The sequence below is a fragment of the Leucopleurus acutus genome, assembly GCF_964270905.1.
Source record: "Leucopleurus acutus genome assembly, chromosome: 6".
NCBI classification, from domain to species: Eukaryota; Metazoa; Chordata; class Mammalia; order Artiodactyla; family Delphinidae; genus Leucopleurus; species Leucopleurus acutus.
The window spans coordinates 92,241,127-92,253,907 of NC_139149.1; the positions used below are offsets into that span (position 1 = coordinate 92,241,127).

General features: G+C 33.4%; 1 protein-coding gene across 1 annotated transcript in view; it reads right to left on the bottom strand.

Moving 5' to 3' along the window:
- The window catches only part of KANSL1L (KAT8 regulatory NSL complex subunit 1 like), a 135,067-nt gene extending 124,586 nt beyond the window's left edge, over positions 1-10,481 (bottom strand). Inside the window, 2 exon segments of the mRNA XM_082840934.1 lie at positions 599-1,715; positions 3,652-10,481. Of these exon segments, the coding sequence (XP_082697060.1) occupies positions 599-1,686 (1,088 nt within the window). The 5' untranslated portion in view covers positions 1,687-1,715; positions 3,652-10,481.
- Between the last annotated feature and the right edge of the window lie 2,300 nt (positions 10,482-12,781).

Sequence of the window (12,781 nt, forward strand, 5' to 3'; positions counted from 1 at the left end):
TAGGGCCCAGCACATAATAAGCATTCAATAGGTATCTAAGAGCTGACATTATAATTTTGTTTTGGTTATATTAATCTAGCAAAAATTGACTAAATTGGTAAAGACCAGAGCTGAAAGCTGTGAATACGAGCATATAAATAGTTAAAAAAATTTTTTCTAAGTAGCAGGTCAATTTATATGTACTGCCAACTGATAAACTCCTGAAGCCAGTGAGGGCTACCTACGCAGACTTTAAATTTTTTTAGTGATACATTTTGGCTAGATAACTTAAGCAAAATTTTAAGCCCTGTCCACAGCCTATTCTATTCAAGAACAGGAAAAATACATATTTATAGCTAATTATTTTTCATTATTCCTATCTGGGTTTTTTCCCTAGATAGAGCAGTTGGGTAACTTATTTTTAAATAGTATGTATATATTCACAGACTGTCATTTTTAACAAAAGAAACATTTAAAAAATTCACCAAAGTTTTATAACTTAAAGATTATGGCATTAAGATTTTAGAAAATCTATTTCTTTTAAACATATCTTGAAATCAAGACAAAATTGCTGCTATATACAGAACAGTAAAAGGTCTAATAATAATTTTGCACTTACACTGACACATTTTTTCTAATGGTATATTCATCCAAATCGTCATCAGAGCTGCTATCAGTTGCATCAGAATCCAGACCCTCTTCAACATGAGACAACAGCCCTGTAGCAGACAGTGCAAATCTTTGGATTTCTGCAGCTGTACACCGTGCAAAGCCATTTTTTGTATCATTCCACAATTTATTCTCTGCAGTCAATAAGTTGATGTCTGGTTTAATTTCAGTGCATTTAGGTAAACTGTTATCCAAAATTGTGGTAGGTTCATGAAAAATCTTCATTTTGGGGAGTTGATGTTCCATAGAAAATTTCATTTGCTGACCACAGTGCTTAACAACATGCTTTGCCAGGAGCATCTGCAAATGTTTCTGAGTTCTTCTAGCTTGGCTAAGTAAAATTTTCTGTTTGCTTACACAATGAAGTAAACGAGCATTCACTTCCTCCTCTTTTTCAGCAGTTGAGGAACTAATAGGCACGTTTGAGTGGTCAGGCCCAATTTTGTTTTGAGCACAGTGCAATAAACCCTTTTTAATCTCAGCGTCACTATCTTTATCCAAAAGTGCATTCTTTTGGTACCACTTACAGTTTTTCAGTTGTCCTTTATCTACATTAGTGTCTTTGGTTATATTTGAATCCAAAATAATTTGTACATCTGTCATGCACTGACTTTTGGTATCTGACAGAGGTTCCTTTTTGATGAACTCTTCAGAATGAGAATGACAGATTTTACTGAGCTGAATGTTGCTACCATTACACAGTATGTTTTTCAGCTTATTGCAGTGGGGTTCCCCTAATTTCTTTTGTTTATAATTCTTACTGTATTTATTTAATGTAGCATTAGAACTCATTAAAAGAACAGTCTGGTAATGTTTTGAAGACTGAGAGGAGCCAAAATGTTTTAAATTCACAAAATTAGTGCTAAGAGTAGGTTCAGGAGTTGGAAATCCCAGCATCTGAGAGAAAGTGTCTCCTTTTAGCTTTTCATCTACCGTTCTTGGACCTTCCATGCATAGCATCTTGTCCGACTCCATGGTACTTGGTAAAGATGAAAAGCAGATACCCTTTGTTGCTGCCTCCCTCAGAGCTGGGGTCATGGCGAATCCTGCAGATAATTACTGCAAACCTAAAATAATGTAAAAATAAATGATCAAATATCAAGAAAAAAGTTTTATACTTTCCCCAAGGGCAACACTTTCAATGTCTTTGATTAAAAAGTGAATGGAACTAAATTCCTCCTCTATTTCCCAACTCCTAACATTATCTTTGCTCTTTGCTAGCTCATAAGGAATTCAATAAGGACTATTCTCCATTCTGACTGTGGGCCTAATACCCAAAACTCAAATGAAAGTTGCACAGTGCCTAGTATTTAAGAGTTAGACAAATATTTGTGAATGCAATTACATCTCAGGATTCCATTTTTTGGACAATGTTTGGTGAGAGTTAAAAGAAAAAAATCCAACCTGGGATTCATACTTGAAAATGTGACTCAATCCCACACTTTCAGCCAAAAGTATTATTTTTATAAAATATAATAAATTGCTCAAAACCTTCATTTCTCAATTTAAACTTCACAATCTGAACAGTATTAATAATAACTAAAATGTAGGAAATAAGGTAACAAGATACAAGTGAACTGAACTACAAAAAACGTATATAATTGGGAATTCCCTGGTGGTCCAATGGTTAGGACTCTGCACTTTAATTGTCAGGGTAAGGGTTCAATCCCTGGTAGGGGAACTAAGATCCCACAAGCCTCACAGCACAGCAAAAAAAAAAAAAAAAAGTATACAATTTCACAGGTGCTAAAAATAATGTGGTAGTAAAAACTAGCCTAACCTGCAATGTGCAAAAATTTTTTTTCTGAAAAATCATCTGCAATCATTATTTTCCTTTTCACAAATGGATAGTCATCAATTATCATTATAGAAGCTCTTACTCCTGCCTGAAAAATAGGGGGAATGTAACAGATGACACTAAAGATTAATCCCATAATTAAACAAATTTTATTTTATTAAAAAAGTATAAAACCATATATTCTGACTCATAAAAAAGTTAATCTAGTACTATTAAAAATTATGATGAAAAAATTATGAAGATTGAAGAGTTAGTGAAAAAAATTTTCTTCATTAACAATTAAAAGTTTTTGAAGGCACTTTGGAACTATGACACTCCATAATTTTTGTTTCAATGCACATGACAGTTAATAGCCATTTGAATGGCCACACTCCCATACTGTATGTCCCCAGGAGGTAGCTGTAACTCTACACCCTTCATTCTTGTTTAAAAACACAGAACCTAAAGCTGATTCTTTGCAAAGACTAATAAGAATGATCAAAAGGAAAAAAAGGCACAAAAACAACTATGCAATTAAAATAAAAATCTACACACAGGGTTAAAAGCAAGTGATAGACTAGGAGAAGATAACTGCAACATATATCAATAGACAAAGGATTAGTATCCAGAATATATTAAGAACTCCTAGAAACGGGCAAAGGTTACAACAGTCGGACACTTCAGAGATGATGACATCCAAATGGTCATTAAACATATACTCAACTTTACCAGTAATAAATGAAATGCAGATTAATAATGCAAGAGACCAGTTTTCTAATCACCAAACTGAAAAGAGGGTAAGTCTGAAAATATCACTTACCATGGGAACATGGGTAAATAAGATTTCTCACATCTGTTTCAACTATAAATGATTCTATAATTTGACAATAATGTGGAAAATGTGTTTGTCACAGGTGCACAAGAGATCAGTGTTTGTATGAGCAAAACACTCTTTCAAAGTAACCTAGACATCTAACAGTGAGAGAATGGATATTAAAACGATGGAATACTAGAATAGCAGTTAAAAAAAAATGACCTAGATCTATATGTATCAATATGGACAAACCTCAAAAACAGAATAAAGTTTAAAAAAAAAGAAATGGTGCAGATTATATATAGTATGGTACCATATAAATAAAACACAAAACCATACCATACTTATGTACATATACATGTGTGTGTTTATGTGTTTATAAGAATAAAAGACGAACCAGAAAAATACCCACCAAAGTTGTAACAGTAGTTGCATCAGGTAAGTTCCATGAAACAGAACTGAGAGTGGTATTTTAAGAGGAGCTGAATTTTAACTACAATATTTTATTACTTGGGGGAAAAAGATTAAATGAAATATGAGCAAATGTTAATCGTTGTTAATACTGTGTGATAAAAATAAATGTTTGCCTTTTTTATATTTTACTGTATAATGTCTCCAAAAAAATGTAGATTTCTGTATAATTTTCTGTCTCAAAATTTATACACTTTTATATAGTGCCTCAAAAATAATAAATCTTATATATAACAGATTTTCATTTATCCTAAATCCAAAACAAATAGGAAAACAAAAATAACCATAATATTGGGTTTTCTTTTTAAAAGTATATTTTGCACTCTACTTTTATGAGAAATAGAAAAATAAGTATAAAACAAGCTAGCATTGGGAAATTTTTTTTCAAGACTCAGTCTGTCACTTGATCACTCAATGACCTATAACTTCTAATTTATAAACATCTACAATAGTATTTAAATAACTACATTGCTCTCTGAGAGAAACTGCCCTAATCACAGTTCTCTCTGAGGTAATCATATTCAAAAGATATTATACTCTATCTCCTCCTTACCCACCTTCTCTCTTTCAAAAATTTGAACAGGGTGCTAAGGATATAATCAAAGTGGCTAGCAGCAGGGGCAGAAGGTGAAATAAGAAGAAGCAGTGGAATTCATCTTAGGCCCTGGATAAACTTAAGATAAGGAGAAACTAAAAATAAGAAGCAGAAAAAAGATACATAGATTAAGAGATAAGAAATGGAGTTGGTAGAAAAAAGAGAAGGGAAAGAAATGTAGACATTGACAGTGGCTAAGGAACCTTTATGGTAGAGAACTAGAATAAAACATACACACAAAAACTCTGGTAAGATCTCTAGGGCTTACTTGGTATGATAGGCAGCTTCTAAAGTGATCTTAATAATACCCATCTCCTGGTATTCATGCGTTCGTGTAAGCCTCTCCTCCACAGTGTGGACTGAATTTAGTGATTTGCTTCTAGCAAACAGAATACAGCAGAGATAATGGGATGCCACTTTCAACATTAGGTTACAAAGATACTGTGGCTTCCATCTTGTCACCCCTCTCATTCGGGAGCACCAGCTGCCATGTTGTGAGCTGGGAAGACCCTCACGGCAAAGAACTATTGTCTTCAGCCAACAGACATTAATGACCTAAAGCCGACCAACCAGCCATGTGAATGATCTGAGAAGCAGATCCTTCCTCAGTCAAGCCTTCAGATGCCTGCAGCTCCAACCAACACTTTGACTGCAGCCTTGTGAGAAACCTTGAGCCAGAGGCACCCAGCTAAGCCATGCCTAAATTCCTGACCCCCAGAAGCTGTGAAATAAATGTTTTAAATTTTGGAGTAATGTATTACATAGCAATAGATAATTAACACACTTGGATATAAAGATTTGGGGATCCTGGACTCTGGAAGGCCCAGCCATATCACAGTTCCTATTCTAGGATTTCCATGAAGTTCTTCTGTATTCTACTCCCGACTCTATCCTTATTAAAAAACCCTAGCCTGAAAGTCTCTCTACTTTGCAACCAAAAGAAACTCAGGAAAATAACTGTCTCCTATTATTAAAAAAGGTTAAATTATGTTCATATAGTTTTAGCATAAAACTCAAGTCCATTTACTCCAATTTTTTAAAATACCTAAATATGTAATCACTGTGTATAAACAAGGCTTACTAACTGATCCTTCTAAACTCTACCACTTCTGACTACCTCCATATTAACGTAAACAACTACACTTATTACTAACATTTCTAAGATCTACAACTGCTTGGATTTTTCATTATTTGTTAACTAGTACGTTGTCAAGATGCAAAAGTATCTAACATACAGCAGATACTGAATTAATATTTGTTGAAAAATAAGTGGTTGCCATTATACTTAAAATCCAAAGTTTTTCTTACCATGGCCTACAAAGTTCTACACTATCAAGTCCCCGACTACTTAGCCTCCTGTAACTATCTCTATGGGTTACTGCACTCCATAAACACTAGCCTCTGTGTTATTCTTGAAACACACCAAACAAGTCTTTGCTTCAGGACTTCATATTTGCTGGAACAATTTTCCACAAATAAGATAGCTAGCTCCCTCACTTCATTCATGTTTCTGCTCTACAGTCACTTATTCAGAGAGTTCTGCCTTGATTAATTATTTAAAATAGCTTTAGCCCCTCACTTCATGATTCTCCATTCCCCTACACTGTTTTATTGTTCCTCGGGGTGCTAATGTCAGAACCTGACTTTATATTACATTCTAGAAAGTAATATAGTCTAAGGGCAGAACTCAATTTTGTTCAATATTCTAATCTGCAGCACTTAAAACAATGTCTAGCACACAATAATTGTCAGATATTTGTTGGCTGAATTAATAAACAGAGAAGAGAGTTATGATTTTTAAAGGTATTCCAGAATTTAAGTAGTAACAACACCTATTTCAGTTATTATTTTTAAAATAACTGTTACAAACACAGCAATATATAAAAAGAATAATAAGTCACAACCAAGTATGCCTTCTTCCATGAATGTAAGACTGGTTCAACATTTTAAAAAAATTAATTATTGAAATTCACCATATCAAAAGATTAAAGAAAAAAAACAAATAAAAAGCATCTGACAAAATCCAGTATCTGTTCATAATTAGAAAAAAAAAGAACTCAGTAAATTAGGAAAAGGAGGGAAATTGCTTAACCTGAAAAAGAGTATCTACACAGAAGCCTAGAGACTGCTTCATGGTTAATGATGAAAGACTGAATGCTTTTACTATAAGACTGGGAATGAGGCAAGGTGTCTGTTCTTATCACTCCTATTCATCATCACATTAGAGGTCCTAGCCAGTGGAACAGAAGAAGAAAAAAGAAACAAAATGCAGTGAAATCTGGAAAATAAAAAGTAAAACTGTGTCTATTCATTGATGACATGATTTTCTACATAGAAAATCCCAAGGGATCTATAAAAAAAGCTCCTAGATCTAATGAGTTTACTAGGGTAGCAGACATAAGGTCAAGATACAAAAATCATTTATATTTCTAGATACTGGAAATGAAAAAAACAGAAATAGAAAATTTTAAAACAGTATTAATTCCAATAGCTTAAAAATATGAAATACTTAGGTATAAATCAAACAAAAAAGTGCAGGAACTACACACTGAAAAAAAACAACCACCAATGAAAAACAATCAAGTAAGATCTAAATAAATGGACTGACACATTGGGTTCATGGATTAATTATTCAATATTGTTACAATGTTAATTCTCCTTAAACTGATCTATAGATTCAACACAATCCCAATCAAAATCTTGGCAGAAATTTTGCTAATATCAACAAGCTGATTCATAAATTTGTATGGATAGGGAAAGCAACTACAATAGCCCAAACAAGAAAAAGAACAAAGCTGATGGACTCATACTACCTACTTACAGTAGTCAAAATAAACATAGATTGGCAAAAGAATGGACAGATAATTAGACAGATAAATAGAGAGCTCTGAAATAGACCCACACGTCTATGGTCAATTGATTTTTGGCAAAGATGTAATGGCAATTCAATGCAGAAAGACTTAGTTTTTTAAAAAACAAATGGTTCTGGAACAATAAGGCATCCATATGCAAAATCCTGAGCCTTAACCCACACCTCATACCTTATACAAAAATAGTCACATGCATCAGAATGGATCATAGACCTAAATGTAAAACTTAAAACCATAAAATGTCTAGAAAAAAATAGGAGATCTTTGTGAAACTGGGTTGGGCAAAGATTTTTTTTTAGCTATGACACAAAAAACATTATTCATAAGAGAAAAAAATTGATTAACTTGCACTTCCTCAAAATTAAAATAAACAATAAAATAAACATTTAACAACTATTTAAAACATAACAACTGAGGAGCCTTTGACATAAACATACAGAAGATAATATGTCTTGGAATTAGTGGAAATCAGATGTGCAAACTCCTGAAAGTCACTGAATTTACCATTCAGGTTAACTCTGAATAATGGTTTTGACCATTATACAGTTTTAAACTGTAATTATTTTCAATGGTATATTATTTCATTTTTACACATAATAGACAACTGGTTAGAGGAAGAATGCATAAGGAATACTGATTTGAGAGCATAAAATAATAATTCTGCAAATTCACCTGAAGATATCTCCATTAGTTCCATAACTAATGATCAAAATTATTTTATAGCATCTAAAAGGTATCTCCAGTATTTCAGAAGCCAATTTAAGACAGTGAAAATAACTAAGCACAAGTAAGACCATCTGGTTTTCATTTGGGTATAAATCCATCCATACCACAATGAGTTATTTATAGAGAAGTACTTGTGAATGACAGCTGTAAGCCTATTTCATCTTTTAAAAACAAAACAAATAAAAATTTTCCAAAAAATATGGAAATTAACCAGTTGACTTTTTAAAAGCAGAAAATGAAGAAATGGCCAACATTAAGTCATAAATGTAGTTTTGTCTATTTTTGGTAGAAGCTGGATTTTAACCTCCATTTAATATATATTTGATCTAAGATCAAACATTCAACAGTTCAGTTAACACATATTTATTGAGAAGTATGTAAGAGACACTAACCTAGGTACCAGAAAGACTGTAGACAGCATGACAAATAAGGTTTCTATTCTCACAGAGCCTACATTCTAGCTAGCAAATGGTAGATAGAGAATATACAAACAAGAAAACAAAAAGATCAGAAGTAAATAGGGTTCTCACAGTGTTTTTATAAAAATAAACAAAGTAAAGTAATAGAGCATAACTACACTGCAGTAGGAGCTAATTTAGATTTGTAGATGAAGGAAGATTTCTGTGTTGGCGACATCTGCTCTGAGACTTGAAATGACAATAACAAGCTAACCAAGGTTTGGGGTAAGAGCTTTCCAAGGAAAAAAGACAATTAATAGAAATCTGTAAAGCAGGAATAAATTAGGGGTGTTTGTGGAACAAAAATTACAAACTTGTCTAGACATAATGAGCCAGAGAGAGAAGGGAGCTCAGGATCAAGCCAGGGGGTTCACTCACATTTATCTGAACAAAGGAAGAGGTGTTACAAAGGAGGAAGAGCCCTAAGAGGAGACTTAGAAAGTCCAGTTAGTGGGACTTCCCTGGCAGTCCAGTGGTTAAGACTCTGAGCTCCCAATGCAGGGGGCACAGGATTGATCCCTGGTCAGGGAACTAAGATCCTGCATGCTGCACGGTGTGGCCAAAAAGTAAATAATTTTTTTAAATGCACACTCCCATTCATTAAAACGTTAAAAAAAACCCCACCCCACCCCCCAAAAAAAAGGAAAAGAAAGAAAGAAAAAAGAAAGTCCAGTTAGTGAGAGAAAAGGAAATTCCAGAGTGTAGGTAATTGAGATTCCAAAGTGTTCAAAAGTATGTTAAAAAGACATGGGCAGCTCTATCAAATGCCATAGTGAGGTCAAATAAAATGAAGATAAAGAAGTGACAGATGATATATTACTTTCTAAGAAATCTGTTGAAGAGTCTTGCTTTTTCCTAAAAGTAAAGAAATACCCCACTCCTGCTTTTACTAGCCTTCCATGTGGGGGAAGGGAAATACCTAACCCCAGCCCCATGTAGCCATCCTATCCCACCTAAGAGGTGGAAAAATCTGTGAAGCATTTGTGAAGTTGGGGCACAGCCTCCCTAAAAGACAGACTTAATCACCAGACTACAGAATGCTTCCTCTATACCTCACATCTTACTAAAGACCTATTTACTAAAGTTCCTTTTACTAGGTATGTCATGTCCCCTCTTTCAAAAGGAAATTACAAGGCATACTAAAAGACAAAAAACAGTTTGAAGAGACAGAGCAAGCATCAGAACCAGATTCAGATATGAGAGGAATGTTGGAATTATCAGACTGTGACTTTAAAAGAACTTAAACAAATTATGATTTTCTAAGGGCGCTAATGGAAAAAGTAGACAACATGCAATAACAGATGCATAATGTAAGCAAAGATATGGAAATAGATGGGAATTCTAAGAAAGAATCAAGAAGAAATGCTGGAGACCAATAACACTATAACTGAAATGAGAATGCCTTTGATAGGCTCATTAGTAGACTGGACATGGCTGAGAAAAGAATCTCTGAGCTTGAGGATATGTCAATAGAAACTTCCAAAATGAAAAGCGAAGAGGAAAGAGACTGAAAAAAAAAACCAAAAAAGGAACAGAATATCCAAGAATTGTGGGTCAACTACAAAAGGTGTTAACATACATGTAATGCAAATACTGAAGGTGAAGAGAGAAGAAATATTTGAAGAAATAATGATTGAGAATTCCTCCAAATTAATGTCAGACATCAAGCCACAGATCCAGGAAATGCAGAGAACACAAAGCAAGATAAATGCCAAATGAAATAGCATATGTCATTCAATAAATTAAGTACTGTATTAAAATTATATTATGTGAAATTATATATAATAGCCAATAGCATGCTTAGAACAAATAATAGTTCATTAAATTTTTTTCTACTAAAAATTATTTATCATACATTTTTCCCATTAGAATGAAAGCTGCATGAAGGCAGGATCTGAATGTTTTCATTCACTGCTGTACCCTAAAATACTGTTGGGCACATAGTAGGCCCTTAATAAATATTTCCTCAATAAATACCATCCAAAATAATAAAATAATTTAAAAATTTCAAGGAAAAGGATTCATATTTTATTGTGAAAGGAGTCTTAAGGCTAGGAAATATTAGTATAGAACATTGCTGTCCAATAGAAATATGAGGTGAGCTAAATATGTAATTTTAAATTTGCTACTAGACATATTTTAAAAAGTAAAAAGAAACATATGAAATTTGAATTTCATTGTAACCATTATATAGAAAATATGACTCCAACCTGTAATCAGGATAAAAATATCTTTATGAGATATGTTTTTTTTAATGTGTGCTAAAGTCTCAAAATACAGTGTTTATGGGCTTCCCTGGTGGCACAGTGGTTGAGAGTCCGCCTGCCGATGCAGGGGACACAGGTTCATGCCCCGGTCCGGGAAGATCCCACATGCCGCGGAGCGGCTGGGCCCGTGAGCCATGGCCACTGAGCCTGCGCGTCCGGAGCCTGTGCTCCGCAATGGGAGAGGCCACAACAGTGAGAGGCCCACGTACCGCAAAAAAATAAATAAATAAATAAATAAAGTGTTTATTCTACATTTAGCATAAGTCAATTTGGACTAGTTGCATTTCAAGTGCTCAATAGTCATATGTGGTTAAGGATTACTGTACTGGACAGTATAAAGTATACTGTACCCCTAAAGTAAACAGGAATCAACCATTAACTAAAATATTTCAGTCCCAAAGTTCTTAGCCAAATACTGTTTAGTATTTTTAGACACCTATGCTTAGGTTATACAAAAAGAATGTGAAAAAAGCAAATCCTCAAACAGTTTTCTAAGCATCTTGTTCTTCTTATGAATATTCAGTTTCCAATTATTCTGGTTTCTAATTATTTGGTTTCTAATTATGCACATATTGGGTCAAAAAAAAGTGTTTGGATCTTACCTAAATCTAAGAAATTTCTTTCTAGCTGCTAAAACACTGTATTCTATTTACTCTCGGCACCACTATCATCTTTCCCAAGATACTCAAGGAAAATAGGTCCTTTCTGTAAAAAGAATTTAGTCCATGATATAGGACTTTAAGGAAACTGGAAAGAATAAAACTGAGAAAAAAACAACTAAACTTCCTTAACCACAACATACAGAAACTAAAATAGTAAGCTAACAGGATTTAAGAAGCAAAACTGCAAGAAATCATATCACCCTTTCAAAGAAAGCAACCAGACAGATTATTCTGATTATCTGTTAAGAGGCAATAGTTCTAGATAATCCAAAAATCAATTATATTTCCTGGGCACGAACTTCACTTTCATGTTGTACAACAGAGTTTTCAACCTGCATTCCAATTTAAGTAAAAATAAATTAATAATTCCTTAGCACATCCACAGCCCAGAAATTTTAGGGGTGGCCAAAAAAAAAGAAAACCGAAAAAAAAAACAACCACCAAAACCCAAAACCAATCCATTGTAAAACTATTACAGATAATCCACCAAGTAAACAACCCTATAGCAAAATTCCAGATTTCAATATATACACATTTTCTTAGAAGTATCTTAAAACACTGCCAACCAGAGAGAAAATTTCAGTAACACAAGCCAAAGTTTATTCATTTAAATTACAAACATTTAAAAACTACAAAGAATCAAAAGTTTTTTTCTTTTTGGCTATATTAAATTTCATTATTATAAATAAAAATCAAATTCAGAAAAATGGGGGAATTGTAAAGTCAAGTCTATACTACAAATTCTAATTTGGGGTCTACAATTTAATCCAAAGAACATTCATTGTGAATTAAGGAAGAAATTAGTTGCTCTGATACTACCTTACTAAAAATAAGGAGCCTTGCCCTGTTGTCTCCAAAATGCTTCCACTTGTGACTTAATCTTTAAGGTTTATAAATCATATGTATTTATGAATTTAGCATTAATTAAATGCAATCTGGTCCCTTGGACATCATGAGATATAGTAAATACCATCACGTCATCCCTCAAAAGCTGCATGTACAGTGAGATAATTATAACAATAATTACTGGATTGATCCCAACACTAGTAACCAGGTCTTTACAATTACTATTCAGGTCACATATACCAAATAATTTTTGGCATACGGTCTAAAGAAAATCAAAAGTTAGCTAATCTAGTCTATCCTCAGAGCTGAAACTAAGAATCTAGACAATTATAAATAAGAACCACTCTTCCTCCTGAGAATGAACATTAGAAATTAAAAACCAAATCTGATTTTCCATCCCCTAAAATACTACTTCAGATTTGACTATGACTTACATTCTAGCACACACATGTATATTCCATATAGTCCATGGGGAATATCAAATCAATATCTACCCTCTGAACATTAAATTTACTCTTTCAATTGAAATCTGGATAATCCCAATTCTCTTCAATGCGGTAACATAAACTAGGAATAAAAGTATCATAAAGAAGGCAGATTCATCCTTAAGTTAAAAGAAAGTGAAAAGACTACCAACAGCATTTTGA